General features: G+C 35.1%; 1 protein-coding gene across 1 annotated transcript in view; it reads right to left on the bottom strand.

The window, feature by feature from the left end:
• ascc3 (activating signal cointegrator 1 complex subunit 3) overlaps positions 1–22,582 on the bottom strand; it is a 683,087-nt gene that overhangs the window by 21,714 nt on the left and 638,791 nt on the right. The window contains exons 38-39 of the mRNA XM_039747862.1: positions 10,211–10,362; positions 7,692–7,842 (exon numbers count right to left, since the gene is read on the bottom strand). Of these exons, the coding sequence (XP_039603796.1) occupies positions 7,692–7,842; positions 10,211–10,362 (303 nt within the window). The remainder of the gene's footprint in view (positions 1–7,691; positions 7,843–10,210; positions 10,363–22,582) is intronic.

The following is a 22,582-nucleotide window of genomic DNA, read 5'->3' as shown; positions in this document are numbered from 1 at the left end:
TTTGTAAATTTTTCTTCCTTTACAGTCATTCTGGTGTGTGTATATCTATTTATGTAAATATGTAATTATTTATTTATTTAAAGAGATTCTGTGAAAACAAAACTAGCCCAAGAAAGAAAGAAATGCTTTCTTTAGTGATAGTATTCAGTAAGATAAACAAGGGTGTTTTACCTGCATAATTGATAATACAATAATGTGATGATGTACTTGAACAGTGTGGACGAGTGCAAGTTCTAGAGAAGGAAATGTTGGGGTGCCAAATTGGTGATCCCTGTTTACTTCAAGGTTTCTTTAACGAAAATACAGATGCCCACAGGTGCTAAGGTAACAAAATAAGACAAACAAAATAGCCTAAGTCATGCTAATTCAGGCTTTGTCACAGGAGCTCCGTCGGTGTCATGCTCGGCTCGCAGAGTGACGCCTCCTTCTGCTGATGTTATTATATATAGCCGGGAAACCGGAAAGGGTATTGTCAGGTTCCCTGAGAGGGCATCTTTTTGGTGCTGTTGGTGGAATAGGAGAGGACATGATTAGTGACAGTGCCCCCTCTGAACCCAGGGTGGTACCACCACATACTTGAGTGAAGCCTTGAGGATGATCCACAGACACACATGTGTGACAACAGTTAAAGGTATAAAAAGTAAAACGACCTGAAAACTTACACTGGCTGATGGTAGACCACAGTAAGTTTTTATAAGTACTGGCTATAGAGGAATGACATGGGCTATCTAGAATGTTATCATTTAAAAACAAAATAAGAATGGCAATAGCAATGCTACTGTCTTCAGTGGTCTGTAATATGAAACGGGGTTTGTTAGTATTAAGGGCAGATGTACAATATGTGAATGGGATGTGGGCATAAAATGTAACTTCATAAATTAAATACACATATTCTAAAATAACATAAGTCAACCATTACAGGTAGTTTTACCTGCCAAAAATGACTAATTCATTTAGAAATGGGAAGAAAGATATGTAAATTTGAGGACTTTATTAAGGCACTCCCAGATTTCATCATGGTGCAGGAGAGCGGCGCATGTTGAATGTTGGTCCTCAATTGACTTAGGTTTTCTGTACCCACTTTGACCATGATATCAAAGTCAATGCCATGCAAGTGCCTACAGCACTGCATGATTATTATTTCTTTGCTACTTTGAATGACGTAGGGAGGAATTTAACTGTCAACATTCATAATACATCAAGATCAAAATGTAATTTCAGGAAGTGCTTTAAAAACTGATCAATTAGCTGGCACTTTCACAGAATTTAAAACCTCACTCAGAGAATCTATTGTACCCACCTTCTTGAAAAAGACAACAATTATGCCCGCCTTAATAAAAACAAAAGTAAATGGTCTTTATGATTATTAACAGGTGGGATTTGCTTTCACTGTGATGAAATGTTTTGAAAAAGTGATGCTTAACACATATTAAACATTATATTATACATGCAAAATTTGTGAGAGGTGCTCCTAAAATATGGGAGCGATCAGCCTAGAGGGAACATCGGTCCAAAGCTTATCCTCACAGCATGGGCACAAGGTAGGAAACAGCCCTGTACAGAACACAGTGCCCTCTCTCTCTGTCTCTCACACACACACACTGACAGTCAGCCAGTTTGGAATTACCAATTAACATAATCTGCACATCTTTGTTGGGTGAAGGTAGAAAACCTGAACACCCAGAGGAAAACCTCAGTAGACATTAGAGTTAAATGTGCAAACTCCACATGAAGAAAAACCAATGAAAGTATATCAAAATCATTTAATAAGAAATACCAGATTTAAATAATTTCTGAGTTTTAAATCATGCAGAAGCACATAATAATTTTTAGGGTAAATAAGAAGTATGCCACCTAAATGAAAATAGGTATCGTACAGATTTAAAGCAGTTGCAATAGTTTGATTGTGCTTCATAAATGTATTATACTAGCTGTGTAAGCCTGTGCTGTAAAAAGCACAGGGTCATAGAAACTATTGAAATCTTCAGGAAAAAAAAATGAAATATAGAGATGCTAGGTAATTGAAAGGAACTATTCTGAGCATCTCTCTCCTAGGAGGTTTCATTTTGCCGACATGCTCGCATCACTTGTGCATTAACGGCTAAGTGAGTGACTCTTTCTTTGGAGGTTTTGTTTTGCTAACGTGTACGCTTCGATTCTGTATCCTTGGAGGCGGAGCCCTTACTCTGACTCCACCTCTCACTTTCGGGCCAGACAGACAGACTCACACACTTCCACACATGGACGTTTATATATGAGATAATTGTGAGAAAAGTTTTCCTGTTATGTATGTTGCTTTCTGCATGTAGTAAGTACAGAGCTAACAGTTTTTCTGGACCGACTAAGAGTGAAATTTCTGTCTTGTTGTCATGTTGAAACAGTATCACTTGTAAGAGGACTTTCAATGAGAATTTCTTTTAACATGCATACATTTTTGACAGCTAATTCACTCTGTGTGATGAAATCTACTTAGACATATTGGATAGTTAGAAAAGTGTCATCATTTTCACATCAATGTTACGGACATACATAATGAAAGAATGAAAGCTATGTACTTGCAATGAACTCTCTGTTCACAAAGAGGTATTAATTGCACACTGGAAAACATATATAGAAACATGTTTTTAAAGTAGTTTACATCGATCTATTTTGCCCATAATAATTCAAAACATGTTTACTGAACCCGAGGATGAATAAGATGCAGTCATCCTTAATGGCTTAGATGGATTGCTACAATGTGGTAAAAAAAAGTTATATTTCCTACCATATACACAATACACACTGTAGCACCTCAAGTGAATGTTCAAATACATTTATCATCAGTCAGTGATATCACTGTAGTTCACATTAAATAAACATATCGCATTTACTTCTTTCCTTCATCACATTAATTAATGATGGCTTGTCCTTTATGTTGCACCCAAATGCATTAATTCACCTGTTTTACCGAGAATTATAAAAAAAAAGCCTTTACTGACATCCAGTGAAACTGTACACCAGTTATGGTAATGTAACATGGAGACTCTAAGCAGCATTTCAAAGCAAACACTATATAAGAAAAAATAAAAACAACACAAAACATACATCTTGCTACAATTTTTTTTTTCCTGGCAAAGTTCAGCTCTTAATCTTCTTCCAGTTTGATTGGTATATAAAGGAAGAACAAAGATGAAAACAGAAAACAATACACACGAGAACTGGACACATATAGAATCTTAGCTGGTACAAAATAGACATGGTTCCAGTCGTCGAAAATTATTTTAATGACTCAGCAAGCAGAATTATGAACATACCAAAAAACAAAATGTTCAGTTTTTAGATCTATATATTGTTATTTCACTTACAGTATTAAAATTTTTAAAATCCTGGATTAATTTTTAAATTTTTTAGATATTGAAATTAATTAAAAAAAAACAATGGCTTCTTCAAAAAAACAGAAGATAAAAGTAACATTATGATTTTGACATTCTGACATTAAGCAGAGTATCACATGTTCAGCATTTATGGAAGTCATTATATTTTTTCAGAGAAAAAGGAGACTGTTTTATGTATTCTGCTGTAAATAGCTTTCAGTTACAGGACTGCTGGGACACAAAACATGATCATTTACAGTATGCAGATGATAGTAATTTAAAATTATGCTAATTTATATCTTGGATTAAAAAAATCAAAACATTTTAATAAATCTATATTTACACAAAAAAGTTTTATAAAATGTGTATTTAAGGTTAATTTTTTCAAGATATCAACACTAGAGCTATAAAACTTAAATCCTTCTAAATACATTTCCAAGCATTACTCTATAAAAATATCTTGTAAAATTATTAAATGTTATATGAGCTTTTTGATAGTGAATACCTCTTAATAAAATAAATAAATAAAACATACAGGCACACATTCTAGCCTTTTGCAATAGGACCTGCTAAAACATTTCAGCACCAGCCAAACATATTTATCTGAGGATTAATCTTCATCTACTGAATCAGACGAGAACACCTCCACGCATGCAATTATTTAATTAGCAGCCAAATCCTCTGCCAGTCAGCAGCCGTTCTGAGCATACTGATGGCACAGCCAAAGCAAGCCTCACAGTTGTGACTGCCTTTTCTCATTACTACTGCAATTAGCACTTAAATTGATGCTATAAACCCACTAATTTCTGGAATAATTCAGGATTTTGATGTTACCTGGGATCAACTCACTGAAGCGACGGCAACAGATTGCTACGCAAATTGAAGTGCTACTGAGCCAAATAACCATCAGCGCATGAGACAAAGCCAGGCATTTCATGGTGTTCTTTTCCCCAAGTGATAGAACATTAACTAATGCAAATTAATTGAAAAGTTTTATTTACAGAGCTCCGCCTCTTGTAGTTTAATAGCACAACATCCCCACTGTAAATGAAGCATCCTGTTTTTAGTCCTAATAGAATAAAAAGTATATAATATACAATTTAGCACACAACACTGAAAAGTTTAAAGCAAGGTCTCGATTTATCTATTTAATGTGTACATGTTGTATGACCATATTTCATTACATTTTTTTTAAATGATAAATTAAATAAATAATTTATATTCAAAATGGGTAAACTATTTTTATGATTTAATTACTAAAGAATAGTTACACTAAAGCATTTTTATTTTTTACAGGAGACAGTATCATGTTACATTTTTAATAATAATAATTCTTTATGTTTATCTTTTCAAACAACTCAAAGTACTCCCCACGCTGGGAGGACCCGGGCCACAAACTCTATGATCTCCTTATTGTGAGACAGCAGCGCTACATTTTTGTTAACTTGTTAATATTTTATCATTATTTTTTATAATAATATGTCAACTTGATTTTAGTTGTGCATATTATACAATGGTGGGCGGCACGGTGGCGCAGTGGTGGCGCTGCTGCCTCGTAGTTAGGATACCCGGGTTCGCTTCCCGGGTCCTCCCTGCGTGGAGTTTGCATGTTCTCCCCGTGTCTGCGTGGGTTTCCTCCGGGCGCTCTGGTCCCACAATCCAAAGACATGCAGGTTAGGTGGATTGGTGATTCTAAATTGGCCCTAGAGTGTGGTGGGTGTGTTTGTGTGTGTCCTGCGGTGGGTTGGCACCCTGCCCAGGATTGGTTCCTGCCTTGTGCCCTGTATTGGCTGGGATTGGCTCCAGCAGACCCCTGTGACCCTGTGTTTGGATTCAGCGGGTTAGAAAATGGATGGATGGATATTACACAATGTATATAACCCCCACCTGATATTTGATTTGTATTTTAATTACATACTCCTTTCTAACAATAATATTTTTAAGTTTGATTTTTAATATCCTCTATTATGAATTTCTGTAAAACCATTGCATATACAGTATCTAGGTATCAGCGTTAAGGGGTCAATAACTTTCATAATTCACAATAATTCTGAAAAAGCAACAATTGCAAAATGAACTATTTCTAAGAAAGATTCTTTTAGGAAACTTTGAAATTCTGAAAATATAGTTTTATTCATGAACAGGTTTTGATTGGAGTGCCATTTGTACATCTTTAAGCTATGACAGAAGCTCCGTTATACTGCAAGTTTTGGGAAGAAATAGGGTAGTTAGTGCCTCATCAATGTTTTCACAGAAAATCTTATCATTTTCTTCTAGTAGGGTCTCCTGCCACTAACTGAAGTGAGACACAAGAATATCATTAAGATTTTTACTATAGACAGGTTTACCAATTCAAACAGAAGGTAATCGTAATGTCAAAAAAATCACAAGTAGTCACCCACTCCACTATCTGACCATCAATCACATTGGATTGCATTTAAGTTTTGATCTGTCTGAAATCAGAGATCACCTCTTTTTAAGTTGTTACTGTATATAAAGCTGGAGATTCTAATACAGAAATGCATCATTCCTTCTTATTAGTTCTGCAAGGGTCACAAATATAATTAGTTAATTAATTTAATAGATTCAGCAGTAAAAAAAACTGCTACTAGTACACAATGAATGAAGAAGATATGACAAACAACATTTTTGGGTGCACCTATATGAAACAGGGGCTTTGAAATATTCATGGAAAGCTCCGCACATTGACCACTTGCTTTCTGCTTAATAAAACATTCAAAAGTTGAAAACACATAGATTTGAATATCTATTTTAACTATCGCATGAAAAAACATATTGTGACAATTATATTGAACGCTATGTTATAATCCACAAACAAAAACCATGTATGGAAACTGGATACCTTGATTGGTATGCAAGGTGTAGAGAATACATAAGGTGACCGCATTCTCAACTGGCGTATAAATTTTGCTCTGCAAACTGATTTTCACCATTTAGAGAGGACACATTAAGTTTCTTAGTCACCAAAATAATAGAGGTAGACTTAAACCCAGCAGAAATGTGAGACTTTGGTGTTGACATATTAAACAAATTGATTAAAACAGTATTGACTGATCATCTAATATTCATAATGTAGGTTAAGTGCCTCTAATGATGCCAACTCAATGTATCCACCTTTCCTGGCTCTCTGAGCTACTATAGTGAACACCAGTGTGGTATTTAGTTTATTCCAAATGTGTTGTACTATTCATAGATTCTGATGGCAGCATCTGATCTGATCTGTGGGATTTTCTTGAACTATTTGAAATGAAAGGAATATGGTGTTATGTCAGCTGTGAAATTTTCCAATGGCAGTATTGCTTCATGTGCCACATGTAGTTCATGAGTTAGTTAGTAAATGTAGTTTATGTAGTATATGTAGTTAGAGTATATCCACATGCACAATATTATTATATTGAGCTGTGAATATGGGACAGGTAATAACCACTTTGTTATCCTTGTTAATGCCAAGGCCACTAGAGCACACTGGGGGGTAGATTCGTAAAAAATACTGGGAAAGAGCACAAGCACCCTCTCCTCCTTTATACTGGATCTGTCTTCATGAATGTTAAGACAGCTGTTTATAAGCTTAATAGTCTATTGCTTGCACATTACTGTCATAAATGTTATCACAATAAAGTCTAAATGTATATGAATAAACAAAGTCTATAAGAATGTATTTTATTTGAATATTTTAGTTAATTTCCTTGAGATGGAGGCACTACTGCAAACAGATATGAAATGCAATAGGAAGTGTGCATCTACAATGAACTTTACTGTGATATTGTTTGTTGCAGTAAGCTATAGAGTATCAAAGAATGAGCAAAGCAGAAGGGAACAGTCACCTTTTAAAGTACAAGCTTATAAATATATGCCCCTCAGAGACATTTACTAATGTTATTGCTCAACAGAATAACCTTGACAACGTAATGACAAATTTCACAGAATACATCACAATGTCAAAATATTTTTCTGTAATAATCAAGATAAAAAGCATAAATACAGTATGCTTTGCATTCAGAAAGACACATACTCAGGAAAATAAATGACATGGACAGACAACATAGATAGCATAGATTTTAGCAATGCCAATATGCTGCTCAGAGGCAGTATTTCATTAAAACAGAATTATCTTGTATGTATACATGGCATGTTATAATCATTTTGTTTACTATGAAAACTAAACCGGCAATAGCTACTAGGAAAAACCATTGTGACTCATAACCCAAAAGTAAAAAAAGGGAGGGAAAAGAAAGTGACTTTATAAAAAAAAAATACGACTTTACCCAAGTTTTACTTTATTCCTTCAAAATAGTTAATTAAACAGGAAAGAGTTACCTGTGAGATAAGGGCTGGTACTAATTCAGTAGACACAATAGAAGTAAATATATTTTCTCTTCCATCACAAGCAGCTATAAGTTCAGGAAGACATTCAACAGGGCCCTGGTATCCTCTGCTGTTGTTTTTCCTTTTCTCAGGGTTCCATTTTCTAACAAAAAAATAAATTTACATAAAGTTAATGAAACCTAGGAAAACTGATTCTCTTCCCAACTCCAACCCAAGCAACATTATTTACAGAACAGTCAACTAAATAGTTCATAATAGCATATCTGCTTGCCTCATCATACTTTTTTGATTTATATTTTGTTTATTTATTATTTTGTGCATTTTTGTCAGCTGTACTTGAAATTGTACTTGTATCTGCCAGAAGCTTTGATATGCAGCTCACTGATTTTTCACCTACTCATCTTTTCTAGAATCTTTTTAGTCAAGTTTATTTAGTTCTCAAAAGGCATGTAATTTACTATTCAAAGGCTATCATTATTAACTGTTTAAAAGCATACTTTCATCCAGTTTGCATGTTTTGAGGAGCCAATATCCATGGCAGACATATGGCTCATGTACACAAAGCTCCAAAAAAGCAAATTAAATTCTGTACTTAAAACACATAGAGCTTGCAGAGTTTAATACTTTTCACTATGTTCATATCATTTATTATATATACCACAGTATTAAGTATACACTTTCAAAATTAGAAAAGAAATGCAACATATTTCAAAGATCAAAGTAAACTGAGTGAGTTCTGTTTTTTAATTCTTTAGCTTAGAATGTATACTATATGTATTATAAAATAAATCATTTTTAATTGAGTCATCTTAAGATAATTAAGTAGTTGTTATATTATGTTAACATTTCAGTCAAAGAACTGCACTTGATTTTGCCAGTAGATCAGTACGACTCATCAAAAATGAAGGTCGTAAACGATATGCTCTGCAGGGTAATACATGCCAGGTTAAAGAATCAAGCAGTCTCAGGCAGCAAATGAACAGAAATGCTGCACTAACTCAGGGGCTTTGAAGTTCACTCGTGGTAGAACCAGGCTGTAGGTTCACAATTTCACAATCATTGAGTCATTCTTACCTTCAATTAATCTGCTGTTTAATTAGATGACCTAATCCATTATCTTATTGTTCAATCAGAAGCATGCCATAGAGTAAGATGTGCATTTGCAAGATGCTTAAATGCTTAACTGTTTTATCATTTTCCTTTTAATTTAAACTTTTTCTCTGACAATTACAGAAATAGTCAGCGAAAGAAAACATACAAATGACAGATGAATTATTAGTGAATAATGGCTTAAATAACCTGAACATTAACAAAGAACAAAATATGAAACAGAAAGATCAAAAGAATTAATTCATCTTACACACATAAATGCTTTCGTTATCTAATAACCATAACCAGATTGTAATTGCTGGAGTAACATGGGAAAACATAGACAGTGGTAAATGTCAGTTTGTTTAATTAATCAATAAGTCCAATTAAAAGAAGAAATTGGTTGTGCCTAAAACCTGTAGCCACAGAGAGGAACCAGGACATAACTTAAAAATCCATGCTCTTATTAAAGAAGATTCAGCTGAGATACTTTGGAAACCTTGCAAGAATGCCCACTCTAGTTGTGCTCAATAAGGGGCCCTGGGAGGAGTCTTGTGGCTATAAGATGACAACTTGGAATTACACAACACTACAAAAATATGAATAACTGTGCTTAAAGTCAAACTATAAATAGCTACTTTAGATATGTCAGATTAGTGATTTAATATCTTTAATATTTATCACAACTGGCTCATAAAGTCATCAGGAATCAAGAACAATAATGTTCAATTCACCAAAACAGTCCCCTTTTTCTTAACTTCCCATTCAAATAGATAAAGGCTAATAAATTTAAGCAAAAGAAAAATGTGCGTTTCCTGGAGTAAATATTTTTTAACTACTGGAACCTTGCAGATGAGTATCAATAAAGACTTCTAAGTTACCTAAAATTGCTCATTTGATGCTATTTAAATAACTGGTTCCAAAATCAGTTAGTTTTAAATAAAATGTTATTAAGAGTGATCTTGTGCAATTATTCAGCTTTTTATGCTCCAGGATTAATGAAAGCAGTTTTTGGGATAAACCTATCTGTCTGATATTTTTAAATTTCCAAAACATGCAAAGCATTGGCTTCAGCACATGCCAGACATTTTTCATGAAAGTGCAAATTTGTCCGCAACAATAGAAAATAGCATATGATAAAAACAATGTAAAACATCCAAATAATTAAATTAACCTCTAAGGCTTTGAAATGTTGCAAAGTGGCGTTTCAAAGGGCACAGGTGCTCCTCTCCTTTAGTTATAGATCATACACTACTGTTTCCAGGGAACTTTTCATATTTTACAGAAAAAAATTACTTTCACCAAGGCTTTGTGGTAGCAGAGAAGGAAGAAGATGAATGATACACAAGATATAAGTACATTATACTTTATATAATTTCTCTTAACAACATGCATTTTAGGAAAATATTTAAAGCACTTACCTGAAAAGGTAAAGATGCTGCTGCTCAATGTTTGGTAGTAACAGCAGTGATGAATCACTTAGCCATCGTCCCTGAACAATCATCTGAATGAGGTTACAGATTCTCAATACTGTGACCAACCACCCTTCATTTGCTGCAACATCAAGCATTGCCTAATAAGTAGTAACAATAAAACAAGAATTAGATAAATGCAGCACTGAAACCCTCTTATAAAACACCTCTGTTACTATAAGTCAGGTGGTCCAATGGAATGCACAAGTTGCTATAAGCCCAAGAAGCTTGCCACATCATCATATCCAACCTGCCTATTTTCTTTATAATGCACATTATCAAGCTTTTTTTTGCATTATAACTCAATTATTATGCTAAGACATATTATTTATTTATTATTTTATTTATTTAACATTTATAGGTCTCTGTGGTGGTCTGGTGCCCTGCCTTGCACCCTGTGTTGGCTGGGATTGGCTCCAGCAGACCCCTGTGAACCTGTAGTTGGGATATAGCGGGTTGGATATTGGATGTAGAGGCCTGGCTTAAATGTTTCCTACGCCTGTTTTGTTCAAATTAAGTCTGATTATTTAACACTGTTTCTTTTAGTACATTTATGTCAGGGAGCCAACACAGCCATTTAAAAAAAATTGAGGTTACTATTGTCAGTATTAACAATGACAATCACCATAAGGTGTTATATATATATATATATACACACATATATATACATATATATACATATATTAGGTCTACAGGTCTCTTTCAGTTTGTATGAATGATTTACCCATTATAATGAGCAATCATAATATTACTGCATAAGATTAAATGCTTACAGCTAGATATAAGTGCAAGGTGAATAAAAGCAAATAATATGATTAGATAGCTCCACAATGCATCCTATACATATATTTTAAATTTGACTTCCTTTCTGTTTCTTGTACAGTAAGTTATCCTACAATGTAGAGAAATACAGTATGTTTTAAAAAATGAAAAGAAATTTATACTAAGATATTTCAAATTGCAAAAGAAGAGCTTCAAAATGGAGTTGGATATACTGCAATATACTTACAGTTGGCATACTGTATAAAAATCAACTTATTACATATCTTCCATTAATCCATTAATCAATTTAATAATAATAATCCATTTAATAAGCCCTAATATGAAATACTTCTCAAGAAATCCTGCTCCTTTGTACATGTTTTAGAAGATATCTCAAAATGTACAGTAATTATAGATGTTTGATTTTTAAAATCAAATGAATATTGAAATTTGAAGTTCTTCTAGAAACACAGTACATGGGAAATTACATTAAGTGATTCTGAAATATCTTGAAATGCATTTTATTTTAAAATGCATTTGAGACATGTTGAAATTAACTATACCTGTATATCAGAGGCAGAATGTTACTTCAAGACAGCTAAAAAAAACCCAACAATTTTCACTACAAAACATTGCAAAACTTGCTTAATCCATCGTACAGGTATGGGAATCTGAAGCCTATCCTAGTACACTTGGTAAAATGCAGGAGACAACCTTGGATGCAGCACCAGTCCATTACAGAGACAAGTCACGCACATACCATCTTCACACTCATTTAGAATTCTTTTAAATTAAATACTTTTTCATGATTATATCCGTTTATCTAACTTCTGAAACTGCTGCGTTCATTACAGTGATGTCCATCTGGAAATTGTATTCTCACTCATATTAAAGAATGTTCTTCATCCACCTTATTAACTTAAATGAACCTTACCAGAAAGAAAAAGGAAATTACAGCACATTCTGGAGTATTTCGTTCATGTGACGGGTTAGGCACCCCCAAGATAAAAAAAAAAATTAAAGGTCATGGATATGCAAAATGGCAAAAAAAATTTAAATAGATTAGATGCAAATACTAGGAGAGGCACAGTAGCGCAGTAGTAGTGCTGCTGCTGCCTTTTAACAAGGAGACCAGGGATCATGTCCTGAGTCCTCCCTATGTGAAATATGCATTATCTCACTAAGTCCACATCAGTTTCCTCCTTTTGTTCTGGTTTTCTCCCACAGTCCAAAGACATGCTGGTTAGGTGGATTGGTTATGTTAAATTGATCCTAGTATGTGTTTGTGTATGTTCATACTGAGAAGGACTGGTGTCCTGTCCAGTGATTGTTCTTTCCTTATGCTCTATGCTTGCTGCGTTACGCTTCAGCTTCCCCATGACCCTGCTCAGGCTAAAGCAGGGTTTATAAAGTGAATGGATGGACAGGTGCAAATTGTCCAAATCATATTTCGGCAAGGACATGTCTAGAATAAGAAGCAACCTACGAAAAAGATTTATAGATTTATGCTTTATGCTTTTCAAAGCAATGCACCGATGCGGATAAATTGCTAATAAATGATAGTTTATACCGTAAAAATGTTCAATTAAATTCAAAAGATGTTATACCCAGAATGTATAATACACTGGTGAGACCACATATGGAATACTGTGTATAATTCTAGCTATCATCCTACTAAAGATACTACAGCACAAGAAGCCATATGGAGGAGGGACACTTCTAAAATACATAGCAAGCTGTCTTCTGACCGGCTGAAAGAGTTAAATGACTTCAGCCTTAAGCAAGTAAGGCTACATGGCTAATCCAGGCATTCAATATCCTCAAAAGTATATATACAGGTGACCAAGCAGAAATAGTTGAGTTACTATAAATGGTAAATCATGTACACAAGGGCACAGATGGAAGTTAAATGGAAGTACATGAAGTGCCTAGGTTTTAAGCCAGGAAGACACACAGGGTCATAGAAATCTGAAGAAAAAAAAAACAATCATACAGCCAAAGTCAAAGAACTTTTAAAATTGGATAACCATATATTAAGGACAGAAGGACAGCATAGCTTCAACTCATTTGTTAGAATGTACAGTGCATCCGGAAAGTATTCACAGCGCATCACTTTTTCCACATTTTGTCACATTATAGCCTTATTCCAAAATTGATAAAATTCATTTTTTTCCTCAGAATTCTACACACAACACCCCATAATGACAACGTGAAAAAAGTTTACTTGAGGTTTTTGCAAATTTATTAAAAATAAAAAACTGAGAAATCACATGTACATAAGTATTCACAGCCTTTGCTCAATACTTTGTCGATGCACCTTTGGCAGCAATTACAGCCTCAAGTCTTTTTGAATATGATGCCACAAGCTTGGCACACCTATCCTTGGCCAGTTTCGCCCCTTTCCTCTTTGCAGCACCTCTCAAGCTCCATCAGGTTGGATGGGAAGCGTCAGTGCACAGCCATTTTAAGATCTCTCTAGAGATGTTCAATCGGATTCAAGTCTGGGCTCTGGCTGGGCCACTCAAGGACATTCACAGAGTTGTCCTGAAGCCACTCCTTTGATATCTTGGCTGTGTGCTTAGGGTCGTTGTCCTGCTGAAAGATGAACCTTCGTCCCAGTCTGAGGTCAAGAGCGCTCTGGAGCAGGTTTTCATCCAGGATGTCTCTGTACATTGCTGCAGTCATATTTCCCTTTATCCTGACTAGTCTCCCAGTTCCTGCCGCTGAAAAACATCCCCACAGCATGATGCTGCCACCACCATGCTTCACTGTAGGGATGGTATTGGACTGGTGATGAGCGGTGCCTGGTTTCCTCCAAACGTGACGCCTGGCATTCACACCAAAGAGTTCAATCTTTATCTCATCAGACCAGGGAATTTTGTTTTTCAAGGTCTGAGAGTCCTTCAGGTGCCTTTTGGTAAACTCCAGGCAGGCTGCCATGTGCCTTTCACTAAGGAGTGGCTTCTGTCTGGCCACTCTACCATACAGGCCTGATTGGTGGATTGCTGCAGAGATGGTTGTCCATCTGGAAGGTTCTCCTCTCTCCACAGAGGACCTCTGGAGCTCTGACAGAGTGACCATTGGGTTCTTGGTCACCTCCCTGATTAAGGCCCTTCTCCCCTAATTGCTCAGTTTAGATGGATGGCCAGCTCTAGGAAGAGTCCTGGTGGTTTCAAACTTTTTCCACTTACGGATGACGGAGGCCACTGTGCTCATTGGGACCTTCAAAGCAGCAGAAATGTTTCTGTAACCTTCCCCAGATTTGTGCCTCGAGACAATCCTGTCTCGGAGGACTACAGACAATTCCTTTAACTTCATGCTTGGTTTGTGCTCTGACATGAACTGTCAACTGTGGGACCTTATATAGACAGGTGTGTGCCTTTCCAAATCATGTCCAATCAACTGAATTTACCACAGGTGGACTCCAATTAAGCTGCAGAAACATCTCAAGGATGATCAGAGGAAACAGGATGCACCTCAGCTCACTTTTGAGCTTCATGGCAAAGGCTGTAAATACTTATGTACATGTGCTTTCTCAATTTTTTTATTTTTAATAAATTTGCAAAAATCTCAAGTAAACTTTTTTCACGTTGTCATTATGGGGTGTTGTGTGTAGAATTCTGAGAAAAAAATGAATTTAATCCATTTTGGAATAAGGCTGTAACATAACAAAATGTGGAAAAAGTGATGCGCTGTGAATACTTTCCAGATGCACTGTATATGTTCTTATATTCTTATTTTACAGTTAGCCATATAATGCTGTGAATCATATAACATGCAACTGGACAGTTCTTTATAAATTATAAAAATAAAAAGCAAAGTACAAAAATATAAATTATTTATAGCACATTATAAATATTTTTAGATGTCTACAGAAACAGTACTTCAGCAATTACAGTAAATATGCTTAAGCATTTAGTCCCTTATCAGTTAGATGAAACAAATAGTTACAATTGTGTTTAAAGTTGTACAAAATATGAGATAAAACATTTCTTCGTAAGCGCTGCCTCTAACTTCAACCTTATGACAACTTTTTAGGCATTTCTTTCTCAGAAAAGTTTGATGTATTATATATCAGCTCACATTTATACTGTATTTATTTCTTAAAGAATTCAATTATTCAGAATGTTGAAAATGTTAAAACAAGGCAAATGATGAGTCATTTCAACAGTTTTCCATGATAACATACTATTAATGAACCAGTTAATTAAATTAACCAATACATTTTTTGTATCAATACATTTGTTATAAAGATAGCAAAGTCTGCAGTGTACCTGACAGCCAAAATGTATCTCATTTCCAAGTAAACTTTATTTTATTAAAATGCTTGATAACATATGTATCAGTGTATTTTAGTTTGTACATTTTGCAATGCCTCAATAATAGATAATAAAGAGTGTGTAAATAAGTACAACACAATCTGAATTTATTTTTATTTGTTCTCTTCCATTTGTTCTTTTCTTGTTATTCACATTTTCTGAAGATGCATGTTTCTAGTTAATGTTGTTTGTAACTTTCTAATTAAAAAAGTTTTCATATGCGAATCTCTCCACAATAAAAATATACAATGTAATAAAAAGCACACAGCGTTTATGTTGCTATACCGTGTATATTGAGGTTATAACAGAATTAGTTTGTTTCTCTAACTTTGAGTTTGTGCTGCTGAAAACAAAAATGTTCTGATTACTTACAATAAGAACTCTTGAATTGTCTTCAAGGAAATAAGAAGAAAAAAAAACAATAGCAACTGTGTGTTAATATCGACTTGCAAGTAAAAGAAAATCAATTTTGCAATCAGTTCATTTGGTATCTAGGAAGGCTGGATGCCCTTCAGTTCAGCCTCCTGAAACAATGTCTCTGGACTTTAATTATTTATCTCTGATATTTCAACTTCTTTTTATAACTTGGAACATAATGATTATTTACTTTTATGTATCACACTAAGATGTACAAAGAAATGGAGAATTGTGCACGTTTTTGGTTTTGCTTTTTAGTTAAATACAGCTTTTCCCTTGTGCCAGTTTAAACAGCTTATTTTACATTTCACAAATTCATGCTTTTAAAGAAGTACATCTGTTTTTTTTGAAGCTACAACAAATAACACATCACGAAATAAAAACAAAAATGTATTTTCTGTATTTCTTAAATTCAGAGACTGTTTATTCCTCTTTATAAACTGCACTATGTCATCTCTTAGCAGACTCATTAAAGATTTTTTTCCCTATATAAGACCCAATAAATGAAAAGAAACATACTATCCTGTAAATCAAGACAACTGTCAATGGAGTCACCTACATAAAACATCATTTTCCTTTTAAATTTGTTGATCATACCGACTAGATTAAAAGATGTTAGACAATTACTCCATTAAGACTAACATTACAGCTGCCTAAGAATGTTGTTAATATTAAAATGCAACACTATCTGCCTATGTTAAAACCTGCCTAATACAATTAGACTGCTTTGGAAGGCAGACAGCATTTTTCAGAAGTCAACAATCCACTCTAGATGGGTTGCAAATCCATTGCAAGGCAAATGGAACACACACTAAAATATGAAGTTTAAATGAAAGATGTTTAGATTTCAAAGGAAATTGTAATTGATTTAATTGAAAAAAAGTGATCAAAGATCACTTTGATAGCTAGCAATGTACATGACTGATGCTTTAAACTGAAATTAATTAAATCACTTAATACAGTAGAAACATTTTACTTTCTAAACAGACTGTTCTACACATTATAGCAGGCAATACAAATTGTTAGTGAAAATATTACAAGAAATATAAGATTAATTTAACCATTTTCTGTTTAAGAGTGCAGCTTTTTGGATGATATATATGTGCACATATATGCAAAATACACTATCAGTAGTAGTGACTGCACATGCTTAAAAGAATGAGTACCAGCAAAGTGCCAAGGGGACTAACAATTTAGCCTGTGCTTTCTTCTGGAATGAGAAAATATGATTATGCAGGTCATGTTTTATTTATAGGGAAGATTAATAATGTATTGGTTAGCATACCTACTTCACAGTTGAAGGGATTTGAGCTCAGTTCCAGAACCAGTATCTACAGTATCCTTGCTAAATTTGCACATTTTCTTTGTGTTTAAGTAGGTCTTGTCCTGGTACTCTCATTGGCTACAACATTCAAAATAACATTCATGCTATGCTAACTGTTTGGCATTCATTAACTTCAAATTAGAGAGTAGTGGTGTGTCATTGAGCACAAATTGTAATGGGTGTACACCGTATCAAGAGTTGGATCTTGCCTTTTGCCTGATGCTGCCAAAACAGACTTTGGATCCTTAAAAGTTTGTAATGTAATAAGTGAGTTACAAAACATAAAACTGGATGGATAGATTTTTAGGATTTTTTTTAACTTAAAATTTAAACTCTCATGATGTACTTATGACAATAACATTTTGTTCAGATACACAGATGGTATATAAATAAAGTATAGTACATTTGCAGATTTAGTCATACTCTCAGCAGACACACACAAAGATGAATTTACATAATGCAAACATAACAAAGAAATCCTTTTTAAACAGATCACCAATTTACCCATGTTGACAGTTTTGATTAAATGGCAATGACTTGTTTCATTTAAAATCTTTGTGCATCTACAAGTTAAATAATGTTCTTTTTTTCTTACAACAGCTTATCAGTCTGCAAATAAATTGGTTTGTGACTGGACAATGAATATATCTGTAATGGATTTAAAAAAAAACAAAAAAAAAAAAACAGATTTGGACCAGTGTTGTATTTACACTTCATGCAAGAACCTGAATGCTTTCCTCAATTAATTCTAAATATTTTAAATTAAAGTAAAATTAAGTACATATCCATCCATTATATGTACCTTCTCATCCCAATTCATGGTTACAGTAGGCAGGGGATCATGCTTGCAACATTGCGTGCATGTCTACTTCAGGACGCCCAAACATACTCATATGGGCTAACAACTCCACATAGTAAATGGTCATGATATGAGTCAAGTCCAGTGCTCTGAACCTGGAAGGCATGTGTTCTAAGCACTGCGCCAGCCTAAAAACAGCTAGTAATTGCTTAATCAATAAAGGAAATTAAATGCTGTTACTGATGGCTTACCTTGCTTCTTACAATAATTTTAAAAACACATTATTAGAAGGAAAACAAAATAAAGTATAAAAGATTCAATGAATGAGTGACACAGAAGTTTCACAAGAAAACCTAAATGAATGCAACTAGATATCGGTGAGAAATAAATAAGTAATTCATTACATGTTTAGAACAGTATATAGATGTGGAACTAAGCAGATTCCTTTATATTTCAAATGTAGGGAGAATAGTATGGGTATCATGTTTGAAATTCATGTCCTAATAATTGATTTAGTAGAATTACAAACATTGAGTGGAAAATATGGCTGGCATTTAGAGAAGGTAGGGTTCACTTCTTTCTCTCTCTACTTATTTATTTATTTACCTTTTTATTTTATTTTTTTTCACCACAGTACCAGCAACAGTTGCTACCCAGTCCTCTTCTGAACCTTCTATTACTCTCCTAAAAGGTTAGCATTCAGAAAGCTCAGCTGCTGTCTAACAAACTTAATTAATCAAAAAGTCATTTCCTAGCTGTAACTATGACTAAAAGAGCTTCAAGTACGCCAGCAAGCATACAAGTTAATCAAAATGCTAATGCAGTACAAATTAAAGTTGTGATTAACATTTCACAGTAGCCGCTTGAGCAAATTGATCACACAAATGGGTTACGCATTACTCATTTCCCCTTAGCCTGAAATGGGAAAAGGTTTGTCATGAGGTGGAGATGGATTGTCGCAAGCACTGCTTCGCCATTAAACCAGCCACAGGCTTCATTTCAGATGAACGTTTGGAAAAACAAATGTTTATGTTACTCACAAAAGATGGTCACCTTAAATAATATTATGCATTATTGCCTCAGTTTAAAATTAAAAAAAATCAATTTAATCTTTTAAAAAATATTTCTTTAAGAAGTATAAAGCTTACACAAGAAGCTCTTAATTCATATTTTGAGATTATCTTTATTATATTATTACAATATAACTAAAAATATGTAAGTACTATTTATTACTTTTTTTCATTTTTTCCTTCTTTTATGCTTTAATGGACATAAGTATCACCATCAATAAGCCTGAACAGAACTTTTACTTTAGTGGAAACACTTAAAACATGGAAATGTAATTTAACTGCTTTGAATGATGTATAAAAACAAATTACATTTGCAGATATGGCATTTTGGTTAAAGTTATGATAAAAGGCTCAACTAACACTACCATTAAATATGCGTAAGATGTTTTGTGAAAAAATCATTTCACTCGAAATAATCAGTTTGAACAAAAAAAACAATTTTTCTTCTTTCAACCATCAAGGAGCTCTATAACCACAGACATTGAACATGAACATTTAACAGTAGATGCATAAGTCTGTTGTCAGATTTTAGGGGCTTCTAATGTTTATTAGTATTTCAAGATCTCCTTAATTCTTATTAAATTATATATCACAACTAAATGTAATCAAGGTTGCTTTTAAACTATATCTAAACTGAATTAAATTTAAAATTAAACAAGCAAAAATAACTTTAATTTAAGTAGAATCCTGTGTAATACAATGTATAATTTAAGTATTTAGTTACACATTCAAAATTAACACTAATGAACTGATATGAAATTGTGTACTTCTTGAACAACAAATAGCTAAATAAATATATTAACAAACAGGACATTCTGACATGTTTCTTATGTTATTAAATAAATTATCAAATCTGAATCCTTGTTTGAGACTTTTTTTTGTAGCCAGGATACAAATGATTGGAAGTATATTAAAACATTAACAATCATGATAATTACGGAATATACGAAAATGTTAGGACTTGTGTGTATGCATTATATACCAATTATCTGCATGCATGAACAAACTGCTTAAAAAAATTAAAGGAACACTTTGAAAACACATCAGATCTCAATGCGTAAAAAATCATGCTTAATATTTAAACCGATATGGACTGGGTAATGTGTTAGGAATGAAAGGATGCCACATCGTTTGTTGGAAATGAAAATAATCAGCCTACAGAGGGGCTGAATTCAAAGACTCCCCGAAAATCAAAGTGAAAAAACGATGCGGCAGGCTAGTCCATTTTGTTGAAACTTCATTGCAGCAACTCAATATCACACTCAGTAGTTTGTATGGCCCCATGTGCTTATATGCATGTTAGATAATATTTGGGCATGCTTCTAATGAGACAACGGATGGTGTCCTGGGGGATCTCCTCACAGATCTGGACTAGGGCATCACTGAGCTCCTGGACTGTCTGAGGTGCAAACTGGCAGCATCAGATGGACTGAAACATAACGTTCCAGAGGTGTTCTATTGGATTTAGGTCAGGCGAGCGTGGGGGCCAGTCAATGGTATCAATCAACTGCCTGCATACTCTCGCCACATGAGGCCAAGCATTGTCGTGCATCAGGAGGAACCCTGGACCCACTGCACCAGCATAGGGTCTGATAATGGGCCCAAGGATTCCATCCAGATAACTAATGGCAATCAAGATGCCGTTATCTAGCCTAAAAAGGTCTGTGCGTCTCTCCATGAATATGCCTCCCCAGACCATCACTGACCTACCACCAAACTGGTCATGCTGAACAATATTACAGGCAGCATAACATTCTCCACGGCTTTTCCAGACCCTTTTACGTCTGTCACATGTGCTCAGGGTGAACCTGCTCTTATCTGTGAAAAGCACAGGGCACCAGTGGTAGACCTGCCAATTCTGGTATTCTACGGCAAATGTCAATTGAGCTTCACGGTGCCGGGCGAGGACGTTGGGCCCTCAGGCCACCTGGTCATGCTGAATGATGTTACAGGCAGCATAACGTTCTCCGTGGCTTTTCCAGACCCTTTCACGTCTGTCACATGTGCTCAGGGTGAGCCTGCTTTTTTATCTGTGAAAAGCACAGGGGGCCAGTGGTGGACCAGCCAATTCTGGTATTCTATGGCAAAGGCCAATTGAGCTCCATGGTGCCGGGCAGTGAGTACAGGGCTCACTAGAGGATGTCAGGCCACACTCTTGAAGTCTATTTCTGATTGTTTGGTCAGAGACATTCAAACCAGTGGCCTGCTGGAGGTCATTTTGTAGGGCTCTGGCAGTGCTCATCCTGTTCCTCCTTGTCCAAAGGAGCAGATGCCGGTCCTGCTGATGGGTTAAGGACCTTCTATGGCCCTGTCCAGCTCTCCTAGAGTAACTGCCTGCCACCTGGAATCTCCTTCATGCCCTTGAGACTGTGCTGGGAGACACAGCAAACCTTCTGGCAATGGCATGTATTGATGTTCCAATCTGGAGAAGTTGGACTACCTGTGCAACCTCTGTAGGGTCCAGGTATCACCTCATGCTACTAGTAGTGACACTAACCTAAGCCAAATGCAAAACTAGTGAAAAATCAGTCAGAAAAGATGCGGAGGGTAAAATGTCAGTGGCCTCCACCTGTTAAACCATTCCTGTTTTGGGGGTCATCTCATTGTTGTCCCTCTAGTGCACCTGTTGCTAATTTCATTAACACCAAAGCAGGTGAAAAAAGGTTAACAACCCCCTCTGCTACTTAACTGACCAGATCAATATCCCAGAAGTTTCACTGACTTGATGCTATACTCTGATTAAAAAGTGTTCCTTTAATTTTTTTGAGCAGTATATATACGTATTTTATATTTAGAAATACAATACATATGTGACAAAAACCCCTTTCAGGCAGTGATCTTCACATGCTGGAGAGGCTAGTGGGCTTCAATGATCAATGGAACTATACAGTTTTTTTTTTCCTCAGAATTTTTGAATAAGGCAAGGGGCGTCCTGCTCTACAGTTTACCCAGACAGAAGGCCTGACTGGGTGAGGACATACTCACAAATGCCCAGCAATATAAAGTACAACTGGAGTGTGTACCAAAGGATAAGGCGGTTCACACAATGTTGGTTGTAAGATGCAGACAGGAAAACTAAGATTGCTGTCTGTGAATACAAAACTGAAAACTGTTCAGAATATATGACATTTTGAGCCTAAATCTCTTTTGTTTCTGCAAGAATTAAACCCATGCATTAGAAATGTTTGAGCTACCTACAGTAGGTGGGGTGACCTACTTCATATGAATTCAAGATTGCTACAAGTATATCTGGTATCTGAATACTTTGGGTCAAAAGTACCCCACTCTCAATCTACAGATTTTGCACACTATGGTAAAGAGAGGTGTCAGACTACTAAATTGACACCAGTTGCTGACAGGTTGGCTCATGTGGAAAAGACCTGCTGAACAGACCCTTAGGGCAATAAGTATGTTATTGAAATTGCTTACAAATGAATCTGCTCACAATGTGTTTAAATTAACTTCTCCTGAAAGTACCAGGTGTAAGACAGGAGCATGACTTAGGTCCATGAACAGGATTGTATGCTAAAATGGTGGACGTGTAGCATTCAGTGGAATATAAAATTTGAGGGACAACTATCAAGATAAAGAAAAGAGGTAAAACCACTGGAGATTGTAGAGGTACATTGG

Source organism: Polypterus senegalus, chromosome 3 (genome assembly GCF_016835505.1).
Source record: "Polypterus senegalus isolate Bchr_013 chromosome 3, ASM1683550v1, whole genome shotgun sequence".
Classification (NCBI taxonomy): Eukaryota; Metazoa; Chordata; class Cladistia; order Polypteriformes; family Polypteridae; genus Polypterus; species Polypterus senegalus.
This window is presented reverse-complemented; position numbering and strand designations above follow the sequence as displayed.